Source organism: Ambystoma mexicanum, chromosome 4p (assembly GCF_040938575.1).
Source record: "Ambystoma mexicanum isolate Mex_15411 chromosome 4p, UKY_AmexF1_1, whole genome shotgun sequence".
NCBI lineage: Eukaryota > Metazoa > Chordata > Amphibia > Caudata > Ambystomatidae > Ambystoma > Ambystoma mexicanum.
The window spans coordinates 1,142,068,847-1,142,091,477 of NC_090927.1; the positions used below are offsets into that span (position 1 = coordinate 1,142,068,847).

At 43.9% G+C, this 22,631-nt stretch overlaps 1 protein-coding gene across 5 annotated transcripts in view; it reads right to left on the reverse strand.

Annotated features, from left to right (window-relative positions):
* The window catches only part of UTRN (utrophin), a 2,010,688-nt gene that overhangs the window by 1,301,298 nt on the left and 686,759 nt on the right, over positions 1–22,631 (reverse strand). For all 5 annotated transcript variants that reach the window (XM_069606729.1, XM_069606726.1, XM_069606725.1 and 2 more), the window contains 2 exons: positions 14,398–14,547; positions 8,607–8,768 (listed from right to left, as the gene is read on the reverse strand). In XM_069606729.1, coding sequence (XP_069462830.1) covers positions 8,607–8,768; positions 14,398–14,547 — 312 coding nt within the window. The remainder of the gene's footprint in view (positions 1–8,606; positions 8,769–14,397; positions 14,548–22,631) is intronic.

The following is a 22,631-nucleotide window of genomic DNA, read 5'->3' on the forward strand; positions in this document are numbered from 1 at the left end:
ACCAAAGCCACTAAAGGGCAAACTCTCCCTTCTGGCTGATGAAGGAAGAGCTACAGCAGGCGTCCTCCTAAAGAATAACTTTGACGCTGCTGACAATGCTGGACGCGTTCTTGCAAAAGCCACCATTTTTAAACACCATGCCTGGCTTAGGCAGTCAGGCTTTAAACTTGAGACGCAGGCTACCCTACTAAACATGCCAGTTGAGCAGAATGTATTATTTGGGAAAGCAGTTACGACACTCACAAGTCCACCAAGGATGAATATGAGACCCTCAAGTCCCTTGGCCAACTGACTAATAAACAACCAGGCCAAAGAGGTGGTAGTAATTTTCGTCGCTTTCGGGGGCAAAGCACGCAGAGAGGAACAGGATACAACCAAAATCAAAGTTCCTCTTGGAATACCAATCAACAAGCCACCCAGGGGTCAGCGCAGGGCCCGCGGAAGAGGGAGAGGCTCCCACACAAGAGGTGGAGGGACATCCTCTAAGCAATGACATCCCACTACGGGTTCCCGCCCATGCCTCCCCAGTCGGGGACGAATATCCTTTTACACCCACGTATGGGAGGGTATAACATCGGACAAATGGTTGTCGTCAACTGTGCCTGAGGGTTATTGTATAGAGCTTCAAGGAAGACCGTCAAACCTCCCCCCGCGCCAAAAGAAACCATCGCAGGAGGAACAACATATCCTGCTAGAAGAGGTAAAAGCTCTACTCCTCAAGGACACCATCAACGTTGTGCCACACAAAGAGGTAAACAAGGGTATTTATTCAACATACTTCCTTGTTCCAAAAATAGATCCGACCATGCGCCCATACTAGACCTACGCCCTGCAAACAAATTTGTAAAGCCACAAAAATTTCACATGACAATACTATAATAAAGCCTGCACTCCCAACGCCAATTTTGAAGTACCAGGAACGTTCACACCAAAAAATGTGACGTATGATGAGCAAATAAGCCAGCAAAGAGCCACAGTAGGGCTCTGCCCAGTACCCTTCAGAAGAGCAACACCTATTGAAGTACCAATACCCAGACAACCATGGACAGTAAGGTATCCATTGAGAAAACCCTATCAACAAATGAGACAAAATGAAGATTGCCTAAGTACCGTCCCGGAAGAAACCAAAAAGGTCTTAACGGAAGACGAATGGTGAAGTCACAAGAGCCCGACGGACTCACAGATGGAACAAATGTCGAACCAAAAATGACACACAGAGATGAAACGCCATGAGAAAAGAGATTGTAAGCTTAAAGTGATAGAAAGCTATCAAAGCGTAAGAGAGTTAAGCTGTAAGCAGGATGAAGATATTCAACCAGCTAACGCCTATACACATGCTTGAAACCGCAAGAAAGCAGTGCGGCTTGCTATGCTAAGTAGAAGAATAGCGTGCCAAACGTCATTGTACATAATCTACCTCAAAATGAAGCACATTATTATAAGTGCGATTCCACCTTACACGAAAAGCAGAATCAACTCAGGTTACTAGAGTCCAAACAAGAAAAGATTCATATTCTAGCAAAATGAGAAGAGACGGCTGAATCGAAACTCGGCAGATGCAACTCATGCCAAGAGAGCCAAGGTCATACCAATAGAAGCAACGAACAGTAGCTACATCTAATTGAAACTTAAGAACAGAATATCCTGTCTCTGAAAGGTAAAGATAAGGAAGCGTAGGCAGGTGGCAAGCCGAATAAGAATTAAATGCACAAATTGAGAGAACCTAGGAAAATTCACGGTGTCCGCTTCACGTGACCATCCGAGCGAGGAGAAGCACAAGTTCACACCTACACTTGGCATCCGCCCAGGAGGAGAGATCGGAACTTTCTCAGACAGAAGATGCAGTTTCGAGGCCAACCACAGTAACATAACACAGTAACATAATTGACACATTGTTGTTGAACTGAAGATGGATTGTAACCTTAATTGAAGGAAGGCTGGGTAGCTGAGGGGGAACCCTGCACCTGGCTGACCATTCTGCGTGCTGATAAGTAAAGTGGAAATGTATGCATGTGGTTGGTGCCAACCCAATCACAATGGACCACACAATCTAGGGTCCTATAGTAGTAGAACCAATGGGACGTTGTACTTTTAGTGACGTCTACAGTAGTCATTTTGAAGGAAGGGCCCACCTGACAGATTTACCCAATCCCCCTCACTCCGTTACCATATACAGATATAGCACCTATATTAAAGTTACCTTTTCCGAACCAATAGAAATGCCTATTAACTTTTGAGGGCTACACCTCACTTATGACGAATTTTCAGTATAAATGATGTGTTTTTCATGAAGTTCGAGTGGAAGTGAGACGGAATATCGCATCACTGCCGATTGCCATGACTCCCGGATTTTTGTACTTGTCATTAAACGGACTCCCTTTGCCAAACCATTGAGTTGTCCTTATTGATTGGTGTTAGAGTAATACATCTGCACCCCCATCCATCTCAAGGTGCAGCTATCTCATCTTAAAGTACTCTCGGAGCAAACCTCGGCTCTATGGGCCAGCCGGGGGTCTCCTGAGTACTGTCAGGATTGGCTGGGTTAGTAACAGTAGCGGTTAGTATCAGTAGCAAGATTAACATTGTGCCTTCAGAGCTGGCTGGGTTAGTTGTGCTTTTAGAACTGGCTGGGTTAGTAACAGGAAAAGTTTGTACATAGAATTAACATTGTGCTTGCCCAAGTCAAGATGGAGCAAAAGAAACTTAATCTGATTGGTTAAAGGAACAATGATATGTTTGGTTTGCCTGATTGGTGGAGAGGACAATGGGTTTGATTCTTGGGAGGTGAGCAAGATTCTAAACTGCCTTTCATCCAGAGAAATTCAGTGGCTGGTTGTACATTAGTTAAGCTCCTTAAGTAAGGCCTTTTCAGAGCTCAGAAAATCTACCAAAGAAGTAAGAATATCGTTTGCTGATCCAGTTTGAACAAGAAGTCATCAGGTGGGATCGTTCTTTTAAAGATTTTAAGATTGTCACAGTGAACTTTCATTTTCTTTTATAAGAAAACTTAAAGACTAAACAAGTTTCAAATTCATTTGAGAAAAGAGACATTTACAGTTAAAGTTATTATAAGGAAAACAAGCTTGAAGATTGTGCGTAGGAGTTTAAAGTTTATTAACTGCGTGTAATGTTCTTCAAGACTGTTTAATGTGTGCGCAAGCTCGCAAGTTGTCGTTTACGTGTTTTTGAAAGCGCGCGAGTACATTTTTAACGTGAAAGACGTTTCCTGAGAAAGCGCGTGTGGTTTTGCGATAGAGCGCGTGCCAAAAAGAATTGCGCGAGTGAATTTTAGCGCGTGTACATTTTTTACGTGAAAGACGTTTCCTGAGAAAGCGCGTGTGGTTTTGCGATAGAGCGCGTGCCCAAAAGAATTGCGCGAGTGAATTTTAGCGCGTGTACATTTTTTACGTGAAAGACGTCTCATGAGAAAGCGCGTGTTGGGTTGCGATAGAGTGCGAGTCCATTTTGATCAGCGCGTGTTATTTTTTATCGCGTTTACGTATTTTTTCACACGCGCGGGTTTTGTAAATAATCGCGTGTGTATTTTAAACGCGAGGACAATTCTTCATGTCTTCTGATTTCACGTGTTTATCGCACACGCTTGTTAAGGAAGAAACTATACGTTCTTTGTGTAAATAAGGAAACAATTCACACGCAGAAAGAAAGCAGTATTCCAGGAAGTTAAAGAATATTATTTAAAGTAATTTATGTAAATGGAATTCAATACTTTCAGAGAAAGACTGCAATTTATGAAAGCATTGAAAACTACATAAGGTTAAAAGAACTTTGAAGCAAGAAGAATATCTAGTTCTGAAAAGATGTTGCAAAGGCCATCACTTTAGGATTCTAAAGAGACTTGCTTGGCTTGAACTATTTGCACAACACAAAATATATTTACAAGATATTCCACAAAGATTACTAACCTCCAAGTCTTTTACTGAGGTTTAAGAGGTAAAGAGTTTAGAGTTTATTTAGAATAATTTTAGAAAAGTTTTCTTATCATATAAGTAACCAGGTGTATTTGTTTACCACAGATACCAGAGCCTACCAGACGGTTGAAGGGCTGCAGTGTCTCCGTTGTTATTTTCTCCAAATTCCCCTTACCCTTTCTTGGGGTTTTCAGCTCAGCTTATATTTAAGGGTTGAGAGGTGAACTCCTGGTGAGGGTCTGTGGGGCCAGCATCAGCTCCTGTGGAATTCAGTCAAGCCGGACCCTGACAAGTACACAGCTATGTATTAATTGCAGGTAATCCAGAGTTCAGAGATGTCCACAAGTCTAAGGAAACCAGAGGAATCCTGACCTGACCATTTTTTTTTTATCCACTACCCCTTCCCCCATATCCCCATATCCCCCCATCCCCCGAGTTGGTCAATTCAATAGTTGTAAACACTGACTGTTGAGTGAACCAGTTTGGGGGATCTGGTGGACTATTCGTCTGCTCCTGCAGGATTTCGGTGCTGGGACCCGACATAGGCGTTTCGCCCTTGGCCGATCTGCCGGTAGAACTGCGTAAAGGTGCCCCCTTGGACATGATGCCGGTACTAGGGCATAGCCCCTTGGGTGAACACCCGGTAAAAGAACCTTCCGGTCCCTCAGCACAGTCCCCGGGAGAATCTACTGATCTCTAGGCTGATAACTGAATCAGCCTTGGTACTTGTGCTGGTACAAGGACCTGAGCGGTCCCTCCGCGCGGGCGAGTCCTTGGGAAGGAGTCACCCTCGCAGGGTGCACTGGAAAAGAGCGGCCCTACCTTGGGGCTAGTTCAATAATAGACTAAGTCCTTTAGGTCCTTTGGAGGCGACCTCTGGAAGAGCTGCTTCCACCTGGCTAGTCTGTTCTTCAAAGACCTTGAGGAAAGTATGTTGCACGCGGTACAAGCTTACCAGCCGTGGTCAGGGCCAAGGCACCGTAGACAGAGGGCGTGGGGGTCTTTAGTCGGGAAGAGCCTAGAAGTCGACATGCGCCGGAGAGGAGCATGACACCTGAGGGCCGAGTACCTGAATGATAAAATGACAAAAAAAGACAAAGAGAAGAAGTATCTGCGTGTGGAATACATGGCCGAAGCCAAACCCAGGAGCGCTGGGGAATTCGGCCCATTCCCGTTGACGCAGAAAAGGGGACTGAGGTGTGGCGTTGGAGGGCAGAGTTAAGGCAGCACATGCTCCCAGGGCCGCACACCCACACGCGTCTAAATTTAAAGGGGAATAAGGTTTTTTTTTATGGTGAAGAAGGTTCCGTCTCCCGTCCCTCGCTCATGCAGTATGGAGGAAAGCGGACGGGACGTAAGAGTACAGTACTGCACCTATGTAAGTCGGCACAAGGAAGGAGAGGCAGAACTGGGGTGCTCTTAAGTGCCACCGTCATCGTCCGGGGTAGGACTGGCCCAGGATTGCTCCCTGGGGAGCCCCTGGTCCCGGCAGAGAGGGGTTCCTATCCCCTATTGACATGGCCAGAGTACTGGCCTTGTCACAATTTAAAAGACACCATTTGAGCTACAGAACACTTAAAGTGAATGTAAGGATATGTAGGAGAAATATAGTGAAGCAGTTATAGGATACATTTCAATTTGCATGGACTACATCCCAACAATAGCACTTCAAAGATGGAGGTTTGTAACGAATCTCCAAACCCAAGTGAGTTCATTGTACAACTTCTATTATTGTGTGCTGAAAATAAAGTGGGTAAATAGATATTTTGCCTTTTGCATCTTATAGTTTTCCATTCAGGATGTAGAAAATAAAAGGTACACCAATATTATTTTGGCTCAACATGCTGCTATAAGGATTTACATTGTCATCATGGTGCTTTACTATGCAATTTGTGCATTTTGCAAGTAAGCTCTACAGGACAGTATTATTGCAGGCCTTGACAGCTAAAACGTACATATTTGTTCCAAGAATAGCATGGAAGAAGGTGGCCGTGCCTAAACTGCACAGAGGGTTAAAATGCCTGCTTTGCTGTTTAGCCTAAGTGTGTGATCCTGGGCAAATGCTGTAATCTCACCCTGACTACAACTGCAAAGACTGGAGTACTTATAAGTGATTACGTTTACATCCTTAGAATAGGACAGTTTTAATACATGTAGGGACAAATTGGTGTACCCTTGTGTTCCTCTGCTAGTGGCTCCAATACTGTCACAGAATTAAATTACTAATGCACTGGCCCTCCCCCAGTCTCGTATCACTTGACTTGACAGGTAGACAGTCTCACAAGCCAGTCTGTGCACCAGAGATTCTAGTACAGCGGACTAACTGTGGTTCAAACAAACATCACATTTTCTCCCCTGTTGCTCCCAGCCAGCCGCTGAAGTACAGAGTACTGCCCCACATTCTGCTAGGTCATGTTATGCCATGATAGTGAGTCTTTCATTGCACACCATCTGCCATGTTCACACTTTCTAGGAGCTTCAGGATCTGCAAGACATAGGGTAGGGGGCTAATGCAGTAGCAGAGGGATCAGGCCAAGATTGATTTGTTACATTGATGTGTGCAGATCCTAAAAGATATGGCTCTGTACGGTGAACGTTTTAGATATTTTGTCAGCTGTGTGGAGCAGTGGCTATGTGCGTTTCAGGTTGCTATGGTACTTGTTTGTGTGATTGACAGAAAATTGAAGCGTGTTGCTTCTTATTTTTGCCACTAACTCACCAGAGAGCCAAAGACCAAAGGGGGGATGGACCAAAGGTCCAACTCGCAAGTGAGCCAAGGACCAGAGGGGAAACTAACCAGAGAGATTCACTGTTACCTTAGTTTTACTTCATTCTTTTTTAAAATGTTGGCTGTAAGCCGAAACTATTGAACTGGAGTGCAATTAGGAGGGAGATGACGTGTGAGGAGGTATGCACAGCTGGAGGGTGTTTTGTTATTTACCAGCCAACTGACTACACATGTCCATGCCAATTCCTATGGCCAATCCAACCCAATACCTGCCCCCTCCCAAAACACATCCTCATGGGATCTCTGAGCTAGTCTTATCAAGCATTAACATCAACCATTCGCCTTCCAGGGTTATTTGTAAGTAGTCTGCTGAGTTAATAGCTTATTACAGTTGTAAATGGCTTCTAGTGTAATAAAAAAGCCTCAACCAAGTGTGCCTTCAGCCACCTGATTTAGATATGTTCCATGCACTAAACTCCTTTTAAAAACAAGCCAACAGTTCTGGGTTGAGGTATTACAAAGGCATTTGCCAATAATCCCATCATATGCCTAGATAATCACAAATGTTTCAACCGTTGCCATCTTATTGCAAGGTAATACCATTATATCAGTGCCTATCCCATACTTGCACAAAAGCCAAAATTGTCGGCTTCGTCAGTGCTCGTTTATTATTCCAGGCAAAATCTAGTCTAGCAACAAAGCAACAAGAGACATTGTAGAAGCAAACCAAAAGTCAAACCCCATCCGGCACAGTCTGACCTGCCCCCATCTCCCTCCATCCCACGCCCCTCCTTTTCGGATGCAGAATACCACACTAGTTGTTTTGTTCCCACTTCCACCACTGTTCTGAACACAGCACTTAACACAAATAAACATCTTTCTTGGCGCAGGAGGCAGCATCGACTACTTGATCTTGCCTCCTCACTTCAAACTGTTTTTATTTGAAGAAGGTGTGGTTTTGAAATCTAATGTAAGCTTTGTATGGAATTGAAAGTCACTGTGACGTACATCAGGAGTGACAGTGCTGACAGGCGGGTGCAGGTCAGAATCACTGAGGTCTTGAGTCATGATCTTCTTCAATGGGTTTGGGGGATATGTTATGCAACGAGGACAACCCAAGGTCTGATCCCTTGAAGTGCTTTGTGGAAACCTTAGTTGCTTAAAGCATTTGATTGTTAGCACCTGCATTCATATGCAGACATTTTTAGGCAATTGAAATCATGATGTGGGTTTAGTACTTGCATGCCAGGGGAGTGATTGAAAAGGTAGAGAGGGGACAGGAGACCTTGTTCTCTTAGCAGTGCTAAAGTGGGTGCCTTTAGACTTAAATGAGAGGGTTAACTGCTTGTAACATTGAAGCTGCACTAGAAAAGTCTCACTACAATGAGTAAAGACGTTAGATCCCCAACACAAGTAAGTTTGCCACTCCTCCACCGTCTCCGAAGTTAACGCCTCTCCCAACATTTGAAGGGTTAGCCCCTGCCTACATTTTAGCCTAGGTGCACCCTTGCGTGTGCGCACTTGCATTTTGTTAGGAAGAGAGGTGAGGGAAGCCTTTCCCAAAACTGGCTGCATTAAAGTTTTACTGTGTTCGTGCAGAAAAACTTACTTGAACAAACGCAGTAAAACTTTAAAGCTGCTACTTTCAAGAAAGACTTCCATCGCCTCTCTGCATATTGCACTTTAAAGTGTACTATTTGATAGTTGGTGCTCAGAACAATTGGGGGTGGGGGAGGGGATGATAGAACAGTGGGGGCAGAGCCTCCAAGTTTGCCCCTCCTATTTTCTGAAGTGGCCCTTCCCATCACCACTTAGCCCCCCCAACCCAGAAATGTGGGTTTCGTTGTGCTCTTGACCTACACCACACTACAAGTTCTAATGAGTCCATTTAGGGAAGCCATTACAGTACAGCTCAAATATGGGAAGGTATTGGACAGAGGTTCAAGTACCTGTGCCTCCTGCGGCATTTGGAAGGCATCCACCCTTTCAGTCAAGTACGTGGTCAGCTGTTTGTCCAGCTCCTCAAGGGACTCCTGCAAGGCCTGGAGCATATGGTCATTTTCTTTCAGGGTGTGCAGCTGTTGCTCCAAAGAAATCTGCCGACTCACAGCCTAAGAAACAAATGATACAGAAATGAGTTTATGTGCAGGTCTTCCCACTTAGATTCGTAACATTAGATCCTGCAATGAATCTACCATAAACAGAACTCCCCAGCGGCGCTTCTGTCTGAAACATCACTGTATGATTTAGGGCCTTAATTAATATCATGCACAGGGGAGCACCACTGAGTATATGCATAATTACTGGGAGAAAGTGTTTGTTACTTTCGGCGGAATTTATAGCACATCATTCGATGAACATGGGGATATGCTTTGATGAGTGTCCCCCAAGCCACCCTCTACCCCTGACGCACAAGTGCGGATAATGGTTTATCTATGAAAACTCAATGAAAGCAGTCTCAGAGAAAGCCTGACTCACTGCAGCCTTTCAGGGAGATACATTCTGGGTCATGTCAATGAATGTGTGTGTTTTGTTTTTATTTTAAAAGTGATAGCATGCTTTACGTAGGGCTTCCTGCCCGATTCCTCCCACTTCTCCACATTGTAATAGCAGTTATTAATAACCAATGTGATGCAACAATTTATTGACCTGGGAAAGATGAATGGCTTAGTTGGCGCCAACAGGATTAGAACTTGCAAGGCGCAGGCTTTCTCCATGTACGAGGGCAGCACTTAACTTATGAACTATTGTTAGGACAGCTTTTCTAAAGTCCATCCAAGGGCTTCATGAAACCACACCTGAGGCAGTACAAAACTCCACTCTTAGTATAAGGCTGTACCACCTGAGAACATTTGGTAGCATAGACCAAGCAGCCAGGCTTATTTTAGGAGGGAGAGAAGGCTGCAGGAAGGTAAAGTAATTTTAGCATACAAATGGTTCACTAAAACACTATTTACTGTAAAAAATAATGATTTATTATAAATACCCGTAGGCCAAGATAAATCTTGGGAAAGGTAAGTACTATCACATATCTCATTAACACAATTATAAAAACCAAATGAATACTTATGGTATACAAATCATATCAAATCAAAGTAGGTCTTGCAACACGTGTAACTTTTGTCTATCAAGAAGGGGTGCAGTTACAACACCAATATTACTTTTTAGAAAACAGTTAAAAGGGAGTAAACTTAACTTGTATACATTCTCGAAGGGCCTTAAGCTACTCTGGAATAAACATGAACACAGAGAAACTATTTTAGAAGTGCACTAAAGCAATCCAGGGAATGAACAACTCAACATTACAGTTTAAGACGAGCAGTAGCTATTCAAGGTCCGTACAACCTATTGGTATATAAAATTACCACTATTTCGATTATAGGAATAAACAGTTTGACCAAGGATACTTTTCAGAAGGGTGGAATACAATTCTAGGGTAAGTAAGAATTATTAGTAGTCTTACAAAAGCCATAAGTAGTTCAGGGTACGGACCCAAATACTTTTCAGAGGGGCTACAAGCAGCTCAAAGACAAGTATTAACTCCAAGACTGTTTTAGAAATGCACTGAAACAGATCAGGAAAAGCAAACCCCCCCAGGTAGGTAACCCCTATTAGTAAGCTTTTACACTCATTCAGTTAAGAATAATAAAACTGTACCAACACGATTACTTTTAAGAAGAGTGAAACACAGTTCACAGTAAGTAAACCAACTTAAATACGTTTTAGAGGGGCAGAATGCAACTCAAAAGTAAGTAATCTTGTTTAGACACGTTTTAACTTATTCTATCACAGAGATACAGTTACCACACTAACTTTCTTATAAGCAACTACTTTCAACACTTGTTATATTTTCAAGACAGAAGCCTTCTCTTTTAAAGTCCTTCCCTATTCTAGAACAAGAGTTTTCTCAGAGGCAGAAGAGGGGCCCCAGTGTTCTAGGAGACAGCTGTAGGCAGGTCAGGATAGTGTTCAGACGCAGGAAAGTCAGGGTTCCAGAGGATATCTTAAACAAGTAAGTATTGGCTTCAGAGTTAGTTCAAGTGTTCAGGGAGTTCATAGAAGACTCTGTATAGGCGATCCAGGGTTAGGCTTGGGTGAATAGTATGGAAAAACTCCCAAACAAACGTACCACCCACTCAGCCTCACTGGATCGACAGAAGACTTGAGGTATTGCCCAAGTCAACATAGTATCTTAGCAAAAAAGATGAACTACTGGGTGGATGGTTTCATGCTGCAACAGGCCAGGACCTGGTCGCTGGTCATTGGAATCTCGGTCTGGTGACGAAAGAAACTGACACTGGATGGGAACTTACAGCAACAGTCGTCAGGAAAGGCATCCAACAAAGGATTCAGCAAGACTTCTCATGGCTCTGTGGATTTGGCGCCCTTTTATAGGAACCAGATGAAGAACTAATATCGCTGGTCGGATTCTCTTCACTCTCGCGGTCCAGCACTCTGGCGAGGGAACTTCAGGGATGAGGTCCTACAGGAGTCCACCAAAGTTTCGACAGGAATCAGACTTTGGGAGACACCCAGCAAGGTGCACATCAAGGGACGATTCATTTTTCAGGTCTTCTGGAGACAAGTGGATCTCACCAGCCTCTGGGAAGGGGTCATAATTTTCAGGACCCCAGAGTCGACTGGAAGGAAGGGTTAAAACAGGCTCTGGTTACACAGCAGACCTCTCTGGTTGCTGGACTTCGTTACAGCCGTCTTTTCTTCACCTTCCTCTTCGAATTTGGTTCCAATGGTCGACTTGTCAGCAGCTTCCAGAATCTGAGTATTTATCAGGAACTACAGCACAACTTCTGCAAACTGTCAGGTCCAGGGGTAGAAGGTCATGAGGTTTACCTTCGTTGCGGGCAGGGGTGTTGCTAGGTCTGGAAAAGACCCGGGGCTACGCTAATGTCAGAACTGTAGGGACTAGGGGCTAGCTAGCCTTTTGGTTGTAGCTCCTGAGATTCTATCTGGGGCTACAACTAAAAGACCAGGGGCTACAGCCCCCTTAGCCACCCCCTAGCAACGCCTCTGGTTGAGGGGATGTTGGGGTCAATAAACATTTTATTTGTACTCTTACTTTTCTAACGTTGGTTTGGGCATTAACCCCGGTGCTCAGAGTAGGGAAGTTATCCCTAGCCAAAATGGTGAATGATACACGACATTCGAAACTGCATTTCATTAATTTAGCCCAAGAGGCAGGTTGTGTTTTTAAGTAACTTCCCCCAAGTTGGGCACTAGAGTTTCAGCAGCAAGAAGTGACAGTTTGAAGGTCCAGAGAAAACTATCAAGAGCATCAGGAGACAATAGTTAAGATACCTTAGAGGAATCCAGCAACTCCTTCAGTCTGCGGCTAACTATTACACGTATTCTCTTCAAGTTGTTCATTTGAACTGAGGAAAGTGAAGGCAGGCGAGTGAAAGAAAATTTATATGACCGTTTAATCTATGGCTATGGGAGACAGCGCAGTTGATGAGACAGCGTGAGGTCAGATGTTTATTTACTGCCATCGCAGAGCGTGTGTGTCGGAGGTGCTCCTACTAGTGTTTTCGCTTTTCAGAGATGAAAGAAAAGTACAGTGACGAAGTTTATTTGTGAAGCAAAAACAAGAGTTCAGTGCCCTCTGGTGTGCATTTTTGAAAGTGCACGCATGCATAGTTAGAATCCGTTTTTTCTTTTGACATTTTCCTTTTAGCAATGTGTGCTGCTTACGCAGTTTAAAATACTTTATCTTCAAGTAGGGTTGAATTAGAATTATATGAAAGAAAGTCAAGTCAGCGGACCTGAAACCTAGGACTTCAAGAAAGGCCAAGGGATAGACAAAGCTGAAGATTTGTAGAGTGTGAGACTGTAAACGCACCAGTTAATATATCATATGCAATTTTGGAACGGCTTCTTTCAGTTAGAAAAAAGTTTCCGGTTAGAAAAGACCTTTGAAATGAAGATCAGCAATCAAGAGTTTTTTTTTCATGAAAACTTTCCCTCTAGCAGTAAAAGGAGGGAATTCAGGAACAGGGGGAATTTACAAGGGGAATAAGAAGAGGTTAGGTCAATTAAGAAGGTTTAACCTAATTTGTTAATATTTTTAATTCCCATGAAGATAACCTCCAGTGCTAAGGTCGGGAATCTGAACAGTTTGTTATTTTATCCACTTTCCCTTTCGCATGTTGTTGTTTCGGGCTCTGCCATAATCTAATTGGGTAGAGGGCGCAATACCTTTTAGGGACGCAGAGTTCAGCAGCTCCTGAGGACATCTTTTGCAAACAACATCTTTTGTAGACGGCAAACTCTACCTGCAGTTTACAGAAAGGGGCAGCTGGCTGTCCAGTCAGGACAGCCAGCTCCCTAGTAGGAACTGGTTCCCTTCAGGCAGGCTGGAAGACAACGTGCTGCAGAGTTTTGGACTCCTCCCTCACTTCCTGAGTTCACAAACGCTTTGGAGCCTTGGCAGGGAATATAAAGGACTCCCTGCCAAAGACAAAACTTCAACCAAGATCTTTCCCACCTAGGACAGAAGAAGATGACCAAAGAAAGAACAAGGATACTTAAAAACGACAAAAAATAAGGAGCTTGCCAATCATAAAGAATGGCGAGCCTCCTATGCATTACTGCGGCTGATTTGACAGCCTACAAGTAATACAACTTAAAAGTCATTAAGGTAAAACCACCGCCACCTGCCACTCAAGTTAAATTGTAATCATAACAAAAATGTTTCCAGGTGATACAGTGCATGTCACCAGCACTCCACATAACGTGGGGTGTGTTGGCTCTCTATATCAAATATAAAAGGGATGGAAATCCCACTTTACTTCTTGGGAACAGTAGTTCACCCAAGAGGTAGTAAGAGAAATTACAAACAGAAGACCAAAGGGGAAACTAAACCTAAGCCTAAACGTTTCATGGAAAGACATAAAAAGGTCACTCATAAAGAGTTAAAAGGTACATATGAGGGGGAAAAAAGATTCCCACTCGCCTAGGGACAAGGGAAAATACTCACCAAGTCCGAGCTAAATGTTGTGGGGTTGGCACAGGTCAGGAAGACACTTAACATTCATGAAGATCTTACCCAACAGCTATCCCCCCACTTCATTGCAAAAGGGGAGGGGGAAACCTTTCACCCCTTTTTTACCCGACCGACATCTTCCTCCACTTTTCTTCACTCTTTGTTATCGTTTTATTCCTTTCTGTTTGCCTTCTTTTATGCTCTATCGAAATTAACTGTTTATTACTTACTACATTTTTGTAATAATGTCTTTTGAAATTGTAAGAGTTATTTTTTTCTCCAAATACTGGCAAGTTTGAATTTAATTAAATGTGTACATTTCTGTTGTAATTGCCTCACCCAGAAATGAATGTGGTCAAATGGGAGAATACCATAATCTTATCTTGGATGCATTCAAACTTTTCTGCTCTGTGTCAGAACTCCATTTTTTTCGAATTCTCTTAATTTATGAATTCCACAAATTACTGAAGGAGTGTGGGTTAAAGTGGGGTTGGGGCAAAGCAACCCATTTAATTAAAAAAAAATTCAGCAAAAAAGATGAGGAAAACAGCTCGAAGAAAGTGCAAACGAGGAAAGTGATCAGAAAAAATACACGTGGGACCTAAGAGAATGAGCTACATTAAAGGCTAGTGAGAAAAGCTGCACTATGCATTGTTTGAAGTAGCCCGCTTCTAAAGAAATCTGGAAGGTTATCCGTCAATTCACTAGAGCTCGAAACATCAATGTCTTGACCATATTACCATATGGCTGAGATCTTCATAGCGGCTATTAAAGGCCTCCAATCTTTCATTGATCAGGTCATCCAAAATTCCACCATCGATCAGCGTTTGGCCAAGCTCGCGAATCTGAGTCCGGTTATCGGCTGGGTGCCGCAAGACTGATTCAAGGGACTAGAAGAAAGAACAAATAAGCATTAGGATGGAAAAATGATCCCTTCCGTTTCAACACTGCTGCAATTTTACACTTGTCCTGTAGTTCAATGGAGCAAAACTCATCTTGCCAACATGTCACGGTAATGATACAGGAAACTTGACAAGCGTTCTGCAAATACAGCCTAAGGTCATGACCCATATGCCAAGAAAAGCAGGCCCCACACGAAAGGTATAATAGCCAGTGACATCACAATAAGAAAATGCAAGTACAGACACACAAATAAATGGTAAAAGGTTGTTTAACATAAATGTTTCAAATGGAAAAGTCGGTCAATTCTAAATAAATGAATGTAAACATTTCTAATTTAGCAACCACATAGAAGACCCTTGGGAGTGGGGGAGAATAAAATAAAAATCACATAGCAAAATAACTAAAAGACTTGCTGCAGACAGTTTATTTAGTTTAACATAAAAAAACGACATTTCGCCATAGGGCCATTTCAAGGAGCTGCAGTGTCCATCTCGATGCAGGGCAAGATATGCTCCGAGTATCCAGGTTGCAGAAGTAGTGGATCATCGTATAACAGTTCCTTTTCTACTTACATGCACCCTGAAGCCATTGTACAGTGTCACCATGCAGCCATGTAGAAAGGACAGCGAGAGGTAGTAACAGGAGAGGGGTGTTAGGTAATATTTGATGAAGTCCATGTGAGGATATTGTTATAGTTAATACATGCATACAGAGTTCCTGTTTGTTATTAAAACCTGCAATGTAACTATGACAACATCTTCGTGTATGGTTCGAGAATGTTGATGAGACCATACACGAAGATGTTGCTGTAAAGATGCTGGCCTCCTGGGGGCTCCTATGATTAAACCCAAGTTTATACATCCCACTGTATCAGCGTGATGTATGTTATATCAAAAGAAAACACTACAGTCCAACTGGTGTGGGACTTCACAAGCCTTATCACTTGGTATTTAGGATCCAACTCTTAATATAGGCCTGTACTACACCTCTTGGTAGAATGGCTGAGCAGCCAGGCTTATTTTAGGAGCGGTAATGTGAGGTGTAGAGTAGCACAATGAAATCAGTTAACACGAGGCACCAAGTAAACACACAAAGTTATATTAAATTATTTATTTATATATACACAAGGCAAATGAAGCATTCTTTAAAAAAAAAAAGAGTAGCAATTACGAGTAACATTTAATGGAAGATAGAATTCGTGTAAACAAGAACAAATAATGCAGAAATTTAATTTCTATCTGTGCAAAACATGTTCCAGCACACACAGTGACATCAATCAAGGTCAGTATTAGCACTTACTTTTTTGTTCAACATTACAAAATTGAGATTGGGAGGGGAAAATGGTTAGAATCAAAGTAGAACACACTTTCAACAGGTTCAATAGATAGTTTCTCAAAGAGGGGTGTGGGTATTCTTTTATCCAAGCAATAATAGTGTCAACAATGAAATCCTATAAGGGGAAAAAGCACTGCCAAAGCCAATAGGGTTCAGAAAAGTAGCCTTTAGGAAACCAGGACAGCCAAAGTCAATGGAACAGTTCCATTTCTGATGCAGCTTTTCTTAGATAATGTTAATCAAACAGTCAGGAGTTCTTTGAAAAATAACAGGAGCTCACGAGGATCCTACTTGTTGGAGTACAAGCTGGAAGGCCTGCACAGGTGAGTTGATGGGTACTTCCCAAGCCAGGAAGCGCCACAAATGGCAAACGGTAGTTCTACCCCAAGCCCCACAATACCTTAGAATTGAAGAAGAGGTTCCAGCTAGATTCCTTCCTGATGCAGGGATGCAGACCCTTGTTCGTGATCCCGGGTTGCGATAACGAAAGGGAGGATGTCTGGCGAGCTTCTGCAGCAGCACTCTGGAGAGGCACTCAGCAGCAATGGATTCCATACGATTCAGCAGCTCTCTGCGATTTTGGCACCTTTGTTCGCAGAGCCAAGAAGGAAAGAAAAGTTTGGGTTGGATTTTCCTCTGTCCCTCTGTCCTGGACTCTGGTGAGGGGACTCTGAACGAGGATTTCCTGCTTCGGTAGATCCACAAGGGTGCCCACAAAGTTTTGGCCGGATTTGTTCCCTGGAAGACGTTGCACTCTATGATGGGCAGGGGTCCCCAGGTATTGGGATTCTGCAGCCTACGAAAGTCACAGCAAGTCGGGTGTTGCGCCAAAATGAAGCAGGTCTCAAGGCTAGTTGGTCCCACCAGCCCAAGGGAGAAAATAGTCCTGCACGGATATTCCCTGACAAATGGGGTCAGCACAGGTGCAAGGCTTTACCGCCGCTTCTGCAGTCCTGGAAGGTGCTACTGGCGTCACTGCTCGTCCTCTTCATCGGATATCTTGTTCCAGTGGTCGACTCTGCCTCTAGTCCCAAAAGCCTCGCCTTTTATGCAAAATAAGATTCATTCACAGCCCCAAGGCTGTCAATCACCTGGGGGGGTGGTTGTCCTATAGGACAGCAACCCAGTCAGTCAGTGCTAGTTATATTTTAGGCACACTTAGAGACAAAGGACAGCAAAGTTTGGGGACCCTCCCTCACTTCCTGGCTTTCCAGACACACTGGAGCCTGGGCGGGCTTCAGGGCAGAAGCCCGCCAAAGGCAAATCTCAAAGGACTCAAACCTAGTTTAAACAACAGAGTAAAAGCCCAGAAGGAACTAAAAAAACAAGGAATGGTGGGAAAAGATGAAGGGACATTTTGGAAAAATTGTCATCCATGGGTGCTGTACTGCAGCCGAGAAATCAGCCTGCTAATACCCTGCACAAAAGGTAGTAACAAGTAACCATTTCTACCAGCCATTCAAGTAAGTTAGTTTAACAAAATGTTACATGAGAAGTGGGATAAGGAGTTACTATGTACCTGCCCCAGCACTCCCGGTATTATTGTGTGTGCTGGACCCACAAAGGAAAAGGTAAGCAAGATAACAGCTATCTCACTATTCTTGGGAACAGTGTTCACCCAAGAAAACCTATTTAAACATTAAGAGAACTCCAAGGGACTTCTTAGTGGTAGCGCACAAAGGGTGCTGTGTATCACTATGCAAAATTCAGATGCTTATGGAGTTTACCAGACTGCATTAAACAGTGAAACATCCTAGTCAGAGAAAAACACATGCGTGAGTGGCAATAAGCACCACTCACTCAGAAGGTTAAAAATCAAAAAGATCCCAGATTCCAGCAAAAGAGCTGAGGGTCCCTCAGGTTAAAGGGAATTAGCACAGAAACTGAAAAATCTTTCTAACAAGAAGAAGGAAAAGTAAGTGAGGGGTGGGGACAATATGGGTGATTATGGAAGGAGGGCATAGGGATATAAAGAGGGGAACAAAAATAAAGAGGGGGGTGGGGGGGGAGTGCCAGGTCGCCTGTGCAAATAGATGCCCCAAAAACAATTGAGGACAAAAGCACAAAAGGAATAACGAGTAACATAAGGTAGTATGGCGTGACCAGCTAGGAGGACAGTTGGAGGCCTGGACGAAGGGCACAATGAAAACACCACAACATAGACAATGGGCCTCATTACACGGTAGGCGGTAAACCATGGCGCTATTAGCGCCATGGTTCATGCCAGTAAAATACCGGCACCGCCTTGGTGGAAAGGGGAATTACCGCCCTATTCCAAGGTTGGCGGGGCGGCAATTCCCCCTTCCACCATTGCCCTTCCCCATTCCCATTCTTGCCCCATAGGGCTCTATGGGAATGGGGAAGGCGCTAATTACGGTACCGCAAATTGCGGTATCGTAATTAGCTCCACTCTTTGCGAGCTGGTTTTTAACGCCTGCAAAAAGCAGGCGTTAAATTCCCCAACCCGCTAAGGGACCTCGTAGTAAGGCGTTAAGGATTTACCGGTACCAGTAAAATACTGGTACCGCTAAACCCTTTACCGCCTACCGTGTAATGAGGCTAAATGTCTGTGGGAATGTTGGAATGGATTTTCAGAAACAAACCTTTGGGAGGGCTCAGAGAGGCCAACCTAGTAAAACAGAAACACAGTATTCCATGCCCTTTTATTTGTCTTCTTGGGTGGACCATTTTTTATTTTTGGATTCATTACCTGTGTCTTAACAATTCTCTGCTCCCTGCTTTACTCTAATACCCCCTCTCCTAGTCCTTAAACACTGCTCCCCTCACCTCTTCCTTCAGCTTTTGGAGGATACCCAACGTTCACCCTTCACTTCTTTCCATTAACTTGTTTTCTGCCTTCCTGAGGTTTCTCCACTTCCTTCAATAATTCCCACAGTGCATCAATTTCCTCCGTCCCCTTTTCTTTCATTAACCGTCCATCAACAATATTTTGTTTGCAATAACCGTTTATTCTCCAATGCTGAACTCCTTTGGGTCCCCCCCCTCTCACACTAAGTAGGATATCCCAAGTCTCTTTCAACTTCCACCTTCTTCACCACTTTGGGCAATTTCACAGTTCTCCACTTCTCCTCTATTCCTGTCATTTCAAGGACCTGCCTATCCCCAGCCTTGTGTTCTCCATCTTCAAGCCCACTGGGTATTCTCAACTACCAGCATTTGGAGTCTTCCTATATTCAGCCACCTTAGTCCTTACTGCAGCCCCCCGCCTCCTCCTTGCCACAGTCACCTGGGGCTCTGCTGCAGCCTCCTGTTCTCCCCAAACTTCAGTCTCCTGCCTTCCGCTCCTTCCCCAGCTTCTTCTGTCCCTTTCTCCAGCCAGCACCAAATAACCTCTTCCTCCTTATGCCACCACCTATTGACCGAGGCGCAGCCAGGATTGTCTAAAAAGTGGGGCCTTAAGCTATTGTAGTTGGGTCCCACTGCAGTGGTATACAACATCTGTAAATGCCACACAGCGCTGCTGAGTGGGCATTTACAGATTTTAGGTGGGCCTTGCCCGCTCATGTCCTAGCCTGTCTTTGCCTCTGCCTATTCAGCCCTTGAGATTTTGAAGGGTTTGGGCCCTTCCTCCCAGCCTCCCTCTGGTGGAATGGGAATCAGGTGTGGTGGTTTCATAAACTGAACTTGGGAATGTTAGGTCTATGGGGCTGGACCGCAGCTTTTAGAGCTATGTCGGTCATACTGGAGTTACCAACTCCTTATTTTCAAGCTGCTGGCTGACAGACGCCGGCATAGTTTGGTCCGGAGCAGCTTCAGGTCCCACCGAGGGGAGACTAGCGTACCAGATCTGCTAGCTACGCGGCAATGCCGCTTTATCATGTTCTTATCCTGATCAGTTATCCTATAATGAAATGCTTAATATTAATTGGTTGGTTTTGCCTTATAACATCATAAGGCCTTTGTTAAATGTCTTAACACCTTTCCCCCACTTTCGGTCATTCAGAGCATTACTGCTTAATCTGTGTAAATTCTAAAGCATGGCTTGTGTTCCAAATTGGATACCGAACTGTGATTGTGATTAAGTACACATTATTTTACTTCCCTTTTAGAGTCTTAATGCATATCAGTTGCTAAATAGACAATATTGGTGTACTTATCTGTGTGGGCAATCCATAACCTGTCAAGATATTTTGTTTGTTAAGAGTACATTACACCAAAACTCGGATCTTTATCTCAGCCCAACTGCTCGTCCTTGCCTTGTTACAAATATTAAGTTCACACTTTTGTGTGCAACCTTTGCAGGTCCTTCAAGTCTGCTTTTAAGAAGACTTCACTGGTAGCACCATTGTAACACCTTGCAATGATGATGATGTGTGTCAATGATGTGTGTGCTTTATATATTGCTTTCTCCAAAGCACTGTACAGAAAATATTTAAATACCATTATCACCGAACCAGTTTGTGTAATCATTTATGGACCTGGGACGGATGAACGGTTGAGCTAGCATTGCCAGGATTCGAACCTGCGACCTGCAACTCACAGTAAGGCGTGCGCAACACGCTGAGCTTTCTTCGCGGCAGCTTTCATCCAATGTTATTTGCACTGTTTCCATTCAGTCTCCTTCTTGGCAATGATGTTATGTTATGTTAAAGGTACTTATATAGCGCACCGTCACCAACGGAATTGGTCCCCAGGTGCTCTGGTGGATCTACAAACAAGAAGGTGGGATAGGTTAGTAAGGTGAAGAGGGAGTAGGATAGTGGGAGGAGTGCTGTACTGTTGGCAGCTTCAACTCGGTGTGGGGCAGGATAATGTTCTCAATTCTAATTGTGTATTACCATTACCCAGAGTATCATGTTACTCCATTAATCAACTTCAGAACAGTGAAGGGCCGAGTGGTATACAGTGTTTCTATTGAATCCTTTATATTGAAGGCCCATATCTCGATATTTTATCTTGAAAACCTTTATAGTGAATGCATTTAGGGGTGTAGTAAAGGGTTCCATATTTTTGGGAAACTTTTTTTTTAGGGATTGTAAATGGGCGATTTCCAACCCCCCACACCACTCCACCCCCTTGAGAAAGAAATAAAAAGTGCATTCACTATAAAAGTTAAAGATAAAATATTCAAGCTATGTGCATTCAATATATAATATTTTGATATGAAGACATGTAACCGGGCCAGGTCAGCACTGGCGGGATTCAAATTAGCCTACTAAATGCAGGACGCTGATGCCCAGGCAAGTGCTTAACATGGCTCAGCGATTTGACTGGCATATATGCACGCGAAGGGTGTGAAGGGTATAGTTCAAGGTACTGTGCTGGGCTGTACATTGGGAACCATTAAACAAGCAAGAGGTGCATCAACATGTTCAATTCATACTGTGTTGAATCAAGGTTTTTCCTCGACTCACACAAACAACATATGATGAATTCCTGTTTGGCAGTGAGGGAAGAGGAGTGGATGGCCAAGCCGACAACATGCAGTGAGACAGACTACCAGCAGGGAGAAAGGAAAATCACTCATCAGTCGCAAGGGAAAGGCTTAAGCTTCCCTCACAACTGAATAGCAGCACAGCTAAAATAGCACAGTGGTCGAACTCGTACCTCCCATGTAGAAGACCGGGTTCAATTCCACTTTAAGGTCTGTGGGTTAACAATCCAAATTAATGAAATAAAATCTACAACACCAAAAAGGACTGGGGAAATCAAATAAAACCTTCTTTCATGAAGCAAGAGGAACACAGAGCCATACCTACCATCTACCCAGGAGACGAAAAACAGATAAACTGCAGCAGAGCTCTTATATAGGACAGTTTTTGGAAGTCCTCCTAATTGACTCAACTGTAATTTGAACTGACCAATAGGGCATGCCCTACCCTGGGTGGCTATGATGTAAGCACTACTTCCACCAATGGTGAAGCCGACCGTTCAGCCAATCAGTAGTCGGCTAGGGGGGGAAAGGACAGAATAAAACGAGAACTAGTTCAATTGTAAGCAGTTTCAACTGGGCAATTGAGAAGAAGCCTGAAGCAGAGGAAGAAAGGAGCCCTTGTGCCTCGTAGCCACCTTGCTTAGCTAAAGAGGAAAACCTGAGAAAGCGAAGCTGCAGCCAGAGCAGTAGAGGAGGCCTGTACCACTCTGATCCAGGAACCCAGAGCAGCTGGATGAAAGGCAGCCTGTGCTAGCCTGTGGAATGGGTAGGGCAACCTAAAGTTTGCCAGCGAAGAAGGGGCTGTGGGCAGCCCAACTACTCCTGGAGGATGAGAAAGAGTGAGCCCAGTGCGAAGGAGTCCTGTAAGAGACTCATCCACTTACTCTGAGTGAAGCTAATCGAGGAGTGAAGATGCCCCAAGAGAGGGGGTGAGAGAGAGGGTAACGAAAGTCAAGAGATCTCAAGAGAAGGAGTGAGAGGGAACTTATCCCAAGAGAAGGTGACGAGAGTCAAGAGAACGAGACCTAGTTAAGATACCCTAAGAATCAAGAGACCCGAGAAGAGGGGAAGAGAGTGAAGACACCCTAGAACAGGGATGAGAGAGAAATATCCAGAGTGGAGTGAAAGTGTGTGAAGCCCCGAAGGGGAACAGAAACACTCCGGAGTGGGTAAACAAGTGAAACTGGTACCCAAGGTGTCAGGAGAAAGAGACTGAAATATCTCATGTAAGATTTTATTTGGGACTACGTTTGGAACACTTACACCCACTTAGCCATGACGGTGACACCTGGAGAACTTTGTATCCTGGGGAGAAAACCTGGAAAAGAAGAATCTTTTAGT